Genomic DNA, 9,812 nt, shown 5'->3' on the forward strand with positions numbered 1-9,812 from the left:
CGTAATTTATCAGCTTGTAATTTATTTATTTTTCTTATTTTTTCTACGATATCTGAAATGGTTTTTTATATAGTCATTTGATTATCCATGCCTGTCCTGCTATTAATTGTTTACAGCCGATTAGAGAAACAAATTCGATCCTCTCTCTCTCTTTCTCTCTCTCTCTCTCTCTCTCTCTCTCTCTCTCTCTCTCTCTCTCTCTCTCTCTCTCTCTCTCTCTCTCTCGTGAAGATACTGGATATGACATGTCTTCCTCTCTCTCTCTCTCCCTGTTGTGCTTCTGAAAGCAGCTTACAAGCTCTCTCTCTCTCTCTCTCTCTCTCTCTCTCTCTCTCTCTCTCTCTCTCTCTCTCTCTCTCTCTCGTGAAGAACCTGGATATGACACATCTCTTTCTCTCTCTCTCTCTCTCTCTCTCTCCTCTCTGTTGTGCTTCTGAAACCAGCTTACAAACGCTCTCTCTCTCTCTCTCTCTCTCTCTCTCTCTCTCTCTCTCTCTCTCTCTCTCTCTCTCTCGTGAAGAACCTGGATATGACACTTCTCTTTCTCTCTCTCTCTTTATTGTGGTTCTGAAAACAGCTTACAAACTCTCTCTCTCTCTCTCTCTCTCTCTCTCTCTCTCTCTCTCTCTCTCTCTCTCTCTCTCTCTCTCTCTCTCGTGAAGAACCTGGATATAACACATCTCATTCTCTCTCTCTTTATTGTGGTTCTGAAAACAGCTTACAAACTCTCTCTCTCTCTCTCTCTCTCTCTCTCTCTCTCTCTCTCTCTCTCTCTCTCTCTCTCGTGATGAACCTGGATATGACACATCTCTTTCTCTCTCTCTCTCTTTTATTGTGCTTCTGAAAACAGCATGCAAACACTCTCTCTCTCTCTCTCTCTCTCTCTCTCTCTCTCTCTCTCTCTCTCTCTCTCTCTCTCTACTATTAAAAAAATTTAATTTTTTTAATAACCAACGATTCCAGCAGCCATCAAATTATAAGCATAAATGCAGATTCCGCAGATATTTTATGAATATAAATCATTTGCAAAAAAAATTTATTGATATAAATCATATAAAATAGTAATTTTATATTCAACTTTTTTTTTATTTCCTCGCCTCGAAAATCTCCCTCTTTTGATATATTATGACCTGACAGGAAATTAAACTAATGCTATTTTTCAGAAGTCCTTGTTTCCCGGAAATGACTTCTGGACGTAAAATAAAAAACATCATCAACATTTGGAGGATATTAAGAGAGTTGCCGTGATATACTTTTGTTTGTTTCGTAAGGAATGTATTGTGGTATGTCGTTATATATATATATATATATATATATATATATATATATATATATATATATAAATATATAGTATATATATATATATATATATATATATATATATATATATATATAATATATATATTTACATATATATATATATAATCTACTGATCCCTAACTACCAGATACCTACGAAATTGCAACGCTTCTTCATCATAATAATCCTACTCACACACAAAATTAAACCTCAAGAAACAATAAACAAAACCTAAAAAAAACACAAAAAATCTACGAAACACCCAAAAATAATTCTGTTATTTCGTTAAAGATTCGCCTTTTTTCCATTTTTCGTTTTTATTTCTTATTTTCCATTTCAGCACCTATCCTCTTTATTATAACAATGCCGGACAGGATAGGATCGGCGGAATATGACCTGGGGAAGTGGAAGGGGAAGGAGATTGGGGCGGGGGGGATTTAGTAAACGAAGTGCCCCAAGGGAGGGGGAGGGAGAGAGTAACGATTTCCCCATCTACGGATGCTGGTGGGAGCTGATCTCTTTATCTCCCGGCCACAAACGCGAGGGAAAAATTGAGGCGATGTCCGGGAATCCGCGAAAGGCTAAATTGCTCTCGAACGCCTCAAGGATAAACAATTGTTTGATGCTATTTCAGTTATGTTTTGTTGTTTTTACTCAAATATGCGGGTATTCAATGTATGCACGCTGGATAGAATTACTGTCATGTGGCAATTGAAAACCATTAATAATTTTACACGGATTTGAGAGAGAGAGGGATGGAAAGATATTAGGCAGAAGTCTATTATTTTAGCTGGTATATTTCTGAGAAACTGTTTACCACTGGCTGAAGGTGTATGAATGTATTTGTGTGGGTGTGTGTGTTTGAGAGAGAGAGAGAGAGAGAGAGAGAGAGAGAGAGAGAGAGAGAGAGAGAGAGAGAGAGAGAGATATTAGGCAAGAGTCTATTATTTTAGCTGGTATATTTCAAAGAAACTGTTTACCACTAGCTGAAGATGTATGAATGTATTTGTGTGGGTGTGTGTGTTTGAGAGAGAGAGAGAGAGAGAGAGAGAGAGAGAGAGAGAGAGAGAGAGAGAGAGAGAGAGAGAGAGAGATGGAAAGATATTAGGCAGAAGTCTATTATTTTAGCTGGTATATTTCTGAGAAACTGTTTACCACTAGCTGAAGATGTATGAATGTATTTGTGTATGTGTGTGTTTGAGAGAGAGAGAGAGAGAGAGAGAGAGAGAGAGAGAGAGAGAGAGAGAGAGAGAGAGAGAGAGAAATATTACCTACATTTTAAAAAAAAGAGACAGATATGTCGCAACTACTACAGCAATTGCCATCGAAAATACATTTAGGAGGTTCCCTTAACTTAAACAATATACCACATTAACTGTAATTGCACAAACGAATATGGAAAAGTACATACTGAATGACCCACGTAATCTCCCAAATAAAAAATATTTAACCAAATAACTTTAAAACTGGCGACGCCCGTCTGCACCCAAAATAAACTGAATATATATTCTCCGATGAATAAATATATATTCAACAACATCTGTGACACCAAGAGAACAGGTGATTCAAGAAAAGTATAAACCACAGCTGACAAATATAAAGGACCCCACTGGTGGACCAAATTGTAGGGGAGCCGGGTGGGCCAACAAGAGGCTTTCCAAAAATAAACAAGGGAGATGATGAGATGGCTTACCTAATCTACGTCGAGCTTCGTTGATGGAGGGGGCTGAAGCCTCCAACCTATTTTTGTTTGTTCTTCACTGGAATAACAAAGTTTGTTTTTCGATGTATGGTATCCAGTCACGCTCAAATTTCAGGAAACTGTAATACAGAAAAATGGAATTAGAATTTCAGTTTAAGGAAACTGTAATACACAAAAATGGAATTAAAATTTCAGTTTCAGAAAACCAATGCAGAAAAATGGAATTAAAATTTCAGTTTCATGAAACTGAGGAAACTGTAATACACAAAAATGGAATGAAAATTTCAGTTTCAGAAAACCAATGCAGAAAAATGGAATTAAAATTTCAGTTTCAGGAAACTGCAATACAGAAGAATGGAATTAGAATTTCAGTTTCAGGAAACTGTAATACAGAAAATGGAATTAAAATTTTAAGAGAGTTTATGGTGTCCAGTCACACTGAAGCTCAGAAAACTATAATGGCGGAAAAATGAATGACAATCCTAAAGATTGGAGGTTTACCCAATCAAAGCCGAGCCTGGAATGTTAATTACGAAGCGCAAAAGCAGTTATGAACGAATTCAAGACTAATGGAAGGTGTTACTTGTGGATGTCACAGTAATGCCAGAAAAATTATTCTCACAATAATTCTACTGAATTTCAGTGTCTGTTGAAGACGATTTACTATATCTTTGATTACAGAAACATCCTACACGGGGATATTAAAACTTATTGAATGGGCATAACCGATAAAGCCAATGCTCCAGGATATTGATAATGATGATGATTTTGAGAATGAGAAATAAAACGAGAATATTTAGTTAAATCTAAAAGAACGAAAATATGGAACGTGACGAATATATATAAATAAAGGCAATACCACGAAGGAAAGTAAAACAACGGAGTGGTCGTTAGGCCTTTCGACTTACTGTTCTTTACTTAGCAGACTACGAAGTAAAGGATAGTATGTCGAAAGGCCTAGCACCACGCCGTTGTCTCAGTGTCCTTCGTTGTATTACCTTATATATATATATATATATATATATATATATATATATATATATATATATATATATATATATATATATATATATATATATATATATATATATAGCCTCTGTAATTGGGTGGCTACTTGAAATCTTAGCTTAATGATGGATAATATTGCCAAGACCAGGAAGAACATTCTTTACTATACGAGTTTTCGAAGTATAAAACCTCATAGGCTGAAAAACCGACAAGGATGAGAATCAATGAAATTACAATAAAATGAATTGTCATAATAAATCTTCAGCAAAAATACTAACCAAAAATATAAAACGAATAGTAAATACAAACTGAAAAGGGCTTACAGTACTTGTTCATTCGTTCGCAGTGTGGTCTGCGATACGTGGGATCCAGTTCCCGCTGGCTCAGACAGAATTTTGGAACACAGAGGTCTTTCTATTAGAACTAGGTTTCCTCTTTCCAAACCACCCTTTTCTGCCATTAGGGAACACAGTTTAGCACAGGACCATCCTTTCACTGACCTGGATTTTCAGGTACTGTCTTTTTGTTCAAATAGACTGGACCTTTTGATTTCAGAGTCGCTAGTTATTAAAACGATGAAGCCGGAATTGAACAACAACTCGTCTGGTATTAAACTAGCTATCGTGTAATTTCATAGTAGGTACACAATTGGGTCGTTAAATATTTTACTTTGTGAGTGGTAGTTTGTTTACAATTCACCTTATTTTTATGTGTTCGTTTTTAATTTTCCGTTAATTTGCGTCTTATCCTTTTAATTTGTATTTACTGTTCGTTTTATATTTTTGGTTAGTATTTTTGCTGAAGATTTATCATGACAATTCATTTTATTGTAATTTCGCTGATTCTCATCCTTGTCGGTTTTTCAGCCTGATGATGAGGTTTTATACCTCGAAAGCTCGTATAATAAAGAATGTTCTTCCTGGTCTTGGCAATATTATTTATCATTAAATAAGTATATATATATATATATATATATATATATATATATATATATATATGTTTGTGTGTGTGTGTATGTATGTATGTATGTATGTATATATATATATATATAGATAGATAGATAGATAGATAGATAGATAGATAGACAGGTACAGGAGAACCATTACAGACAACAAATAGATTCACAAATTACCATTCTTCATACAAGGTCTCTCAGAGATCAACAAAATACATTTATTGACGTTAAGAATGCCTTAACCATCTGAATTTGTATATACTTCAGCCGTAGAGAGAGAGAGAGAGAGAGAGAGAGAGAGAGAGAGAGAGAGAGAGAGAAATTATTATAGCTTTTAATTCAGTAAGTTCATTGTCATTAACGAAGAGTCTGCTGAAGTGAAAGGAGTGATTAGTGAAACAGAGAGAGAGAGAGAGAGAGAGAGAGAGAGAGAGAGAGAGAGAGAGGGAGAGAGAGAGAAAGCAATTATTATAGCTTTTAATTCTATAAGTTCATTGTCCCTAACAAAGAGTCTGCTAAAGTGAAAGGAGAGATTAGTGAAGATGAAAGAGAGAGAGAGAGAGAGAGAGAGAGAGAGAGAGCAATTATTATAGCTTTTAATTCAATAAGTTCATTGTCCCTAACAAAGAGTCTGCTAAAGTGAAAGGAAGATTAGTGAAGATGAAAGAGATTAGTGAGAGAGAGAGAGAGAGAGAGAGAGAGAGAGAGAGAGAGAGAGAGAGAGAGAGAGAGCATTATAGCTTTTAATTCAATAAGTTCATTGTCCTTAACGAAGAGCCTACAGAGGTGGAAGGAGAAATTAGTGGAGATATGATAGAGGAAGAGAGAGAGAGAGAGAGAGAGAGAGAGAGAGAGAGAGAGAGAGAGAGAGAGAGCACACCTCATTTCGGAATAACTGCAGCAGCAGCTGTCAGGGGCACCATTCTCCTGCTGCAGTTGAAATGACGAAATTCCTGCCCAATTCCTGCAAAATTTATCCGCCGTCTTGGACGGATCCATGATCCGGGATTATTGGAATGATCCGGATAATCCTTTCGGGGTAGGAATCCGACCTTGGAATGCAAGAACTCGAAGGTGTAAAGTGGTGGGGGGGGTGAGAGAAGATACTGGCTGGGGTGATGTAAGTAAGGGAAGGGGGGTTGGCGTAAATTGCTATAAGCTAAAATAATTTGACTCTCTCTCTCTCTCACCTTCACTAATTTCTCCTTCCACTCCTGTAGGCTCTTCGTTAAGGACAAAGAAATTATTGAATGAAAAGCTAAAATAATTCCGCTCTCTCTCTCTCTCTCTCTCTCTCTCTCAGCTTCACTAATTTACCCTTTCGCATCAGTAGACTTTTCGTTGACAATGGAATGATTGAACTAAAAACTAAAAAAAAAAAAAAAAAAAAAAAGCGCTCTCTCTCTCTCATTCACTTCAGCAGACTGTTCGTTAAGGATAATGCAATTATTGAACTAAAAGATAAAATAATGGCTCTCTCCCTCTCTCTCGGCTCAATTATTCATTAGTAAGACACTGCAGATCAACAGAATTTTTCTCCTCCTTTTTAGGCCTCGTAAGATTTTTATATATATATATATATATATATATATATATATATATATATATATATATATATATATATATATATATATATATATATATATATATATTTTTATTTTTTTTTTTTTTTCAAGCCAACGAGAGAAAAGAATTACGGGCTGGAAAAAGGGTAAACTTCATCAGCTCTGGAATCTAAATTCTTCAGAAATTCTTTATAAATGATTTTGTAAAGGAATTTTCTTCGTATGGGACAGATTTGCTTTATTGCTAAGTAATGCCTATCGCAGTTCCAGAGTTCGTCTATAAGGTACGTGATAAGAGGCCAGTGTATATCCTAGGTCCAAAATTCCCCAGGGGGAAAAACAGCCTGGGCTGTTATTCCTGGGGGAAAATCAATCCTAGGCTAATTTTCCCGGGGGGGAATTTCAGTCAGGGGGGAAAAATTTCCTGCTACACCTGCTTTGTCTGTCTGTCTGTCCGTACTTTTACTGTCCGCCCTCGGATCTTCAAAGCTACTGAGGCTATAGGGCTGCAAATTGGTATGTTGATCATCCACCCTCCAGTCATCAAACATACCAAGTGGCAGCCCTCTATCCTCCTCAGTAGTTTTTATTTTATCTAATGTTAAAGTTAGCCATAATCGTGCTGCTGGCAACGATGTAGGCTAGGCCACCACTTGGCCGTGGTTAAAGTTTCATGGGCCGAGGCTCGTACAGCATTATACCGAGACCACCGAAAGATAGATCTGTTTTGGGTGGCCTTGATAATGCGCTGTACAGTTTATTGCGTAATAAGCTGGAAACTATCGGTAAACGATACTTGAAATACTTTTTATGTATTCTCTATTTCTTTAAAAGAAATATATATATATATATGTGTATATATATACATGTATGTATATGTATGTATACATATATATATATATATATATATATATATATATATATATATATATATATATATATATATATATATATATATATATATATATATATATACATATGAAATTTTTATCACAACCGTGATTTATGTACAATCATGAAGCTACAAATGTCGTTTAATATCCAATTCACGCTACTTCGGGATTATCCCCGATGGGGACTTATCACCGAAGGGGAATCATTAAGTGATAAATGGATCGGTACCTTCCAACGACTCCGGGGAGTCCAGCTCTCCAGGGAATCCCCAAGAATCCCCGAAGACAGAAGCGGCAGCCTAGGAAGCTTCCTCGGAGACCAAAATGCCTCCGGAATCCTGACCCGCTCACCTGTGTCGGTTTTGAAAACTGGGGATACAGCAAAGAGGGTCAATCTGTACCGAACTGAAGATGTTTCTAAGTTTGCTTACCTTCGTGCTCCAACAGTGCTTTGGCTCCGGGGTCAAATTCCCCGGCGAGAATATCTTTTATATTAGTCTTGTTGTGCTGTTCACCGAAGTATTTATACTTCGTGAAATTTGCATGGATTTGGTTCAATTCTTCATTGATTTTATGGCTCTGGACAACTCTGAGTGTCCGGAAGAGGCTGGAATTGTAAAGGACGAAGATTTGGAAGACGATAATTCAGACTGTGAAGACGATGACCCAGATATTGAAGAAGACGATGATTCAGATTGCGAAGAAGTACCTCGTTCAGTCAGTCAAAAGACAGAGAAAGCAACTGAGAAAAATGAAAACGTCTTAAGGCTTGAGAAAGAGATGGCAGAGAAGACTCAGATGATCGAGGAATTAATGAAGAAGGTAGAGGGTCTGACCGAATATGGAATGCAAGTGGAACGAAACATGAGAGACCTGGAACGACTCAACCAGGAAAAGGAGAGACAAATATGCTCCATGCCTGCCGAGATGGAAATTCTTAGAAAACAAATAGCGGAAAAGTCAAAAGAGACAGAAAGGCTAATAAGGGAAAACGAGGATAAAAACTCCAAGCTAATAATTTTGGAAAGCACAGTCACAGTTCTCGAAATGGAGAAGGAGACGCTGATTCACGATCTGAAGGAAATGGAAAATGACAGACATGCGACAGAAGTCCAGCTCAGCAAGCTCAACGAGGACTTGGAGAGACTTCGAGAAGAAAATGCAAGGAAACAAAATCGCTTTGAAAGTCTGCAGAAAGAGAACGAGGGTAAAACCTTGAGAATTAAAGATTTGGAAGACCAGTTAGAAGTTCTCACCACCGAGAAACAGAGGGCTGAAGAAAATTTGCAGCAGTTCAAAACAGAAACAGTCGAGAGAAAGAACGAAATTGAAAAACTGGAAGAACAGAACCTGCTGAGGGATAGAGAGATCCTCCGACTGGAGAATGAATGCTCTCTGATGCAACAGAAGGTCAACGGTCTGTTGAAAGAAAGTAAAAATGTTATAGCAGAAAAGGCCGATGGAAAGATGAATGACATGACGAGGAGGACAGTTCAACTGGAATTCGAACTGGCCGAGACGAAGGAGGAGTTGGAGACGATGGAGTTCGAGAAGATGGAGGCGATCGTGGAAATTGAAAGGCTCCAAGAAGAGAACTTGGCCAAGGATACGAAGATCAGATCCTTGGAAACGAAAGTCAGGGTTCTCAAAGAAAAAAAGGAGAATGAATCAGTAAAAGAACGCGATCTGATAACTAAGGAAAATGAAATGCTCAATACAAAAAAGAATATGGTTAAAATGGTGCCGACAGAACAGTCTGTACCAGAAAGGAAAGATGGAAAGAAAAAGGCCCTGGATAAAACTCGATGTCTGAAGAAACCTCAGATCGATTGTAAAGCCCTCTACCGACGACTGGACAGCATCGAGGAAGGACTCAATCAAAGCAGGGCAACGGAACAGCATCCAGCTGGCACCAAGAGACGCACAAAAGCCCTGGCTAAAACTCCATCAATTGAGAAGCCCCTCAGTAGAGAAGAAGTGCATCAGAAAATGAGGCTGGAAACTGCAGCCAGACTCCAAAAACTGGAGCAAGACTCTCAAATGGTAAGAAATCTCTACAAGATCAACTCTGTCACTTGAAGACCCTGCAATTTTAGGAAGACGGGTGGTTTGCTTGCAGAAGAAAGAAGACAGGATATCTCTGATGTTGGAACAGAAAGAACCTGAGTTTTGTGATGGACATCCTGGATACAGCTGTGGAAGCATCTCTGCGCGATGGAGAGACTACAGCGGCTGGTGTGACTGGTGGCAAGTGCCCGAAGGATGGACTCCTGCCACATGATACCTCCGGGAATGGGGTATTAATGCCCAATCACATATGCTTGGAAGGCAACCACTGGCGAGGCGTAAGAACCCGTAAGTTTCATGCCTGCTTCATATGTGAACTGGGT

The 9,812-nt window shown here is 37.9% G+C and overlaps 1 protein-coding gene across 1 annotated transcript; it reads left to right on the forward strand.

Moving 5' to 3' along the window:
* Positions 1-7,833: 7,833 nt before the first annotated feature.
* LOC136852688 (trichohyalin-like) lies at positions 7,834-9,501 on the forward strand. Its single transcript, XM_067127600.1, has one exon. It carries the CDS (start codon positions 7,834-7,836, stop codon positions 9,499-9,501), a length of 1,668 nt encoding a protein of 555 aa, XP_066983701.1.
* The last annotated feature ends 311 nt before the right edge of the window (positions 9,502-9,812 follow it).

This window comes from Macrobrachium rosenbergii, chromosome 26 (assembly GCF_040412425.1).
Source record: "Macrobrachium rosenbergii isolate ZJJX-2024 chromosome 26, ASM4041242v1, whole genome shotgun sequence".
In the NCBI taxonomy this organism is placed as follows: Eukaryota; Metazoa; Arthropoda; class Malacostraca; order Decapoda; family Palaemonidae; genus Macrobrachium; species Macrobrachium rosenbergii.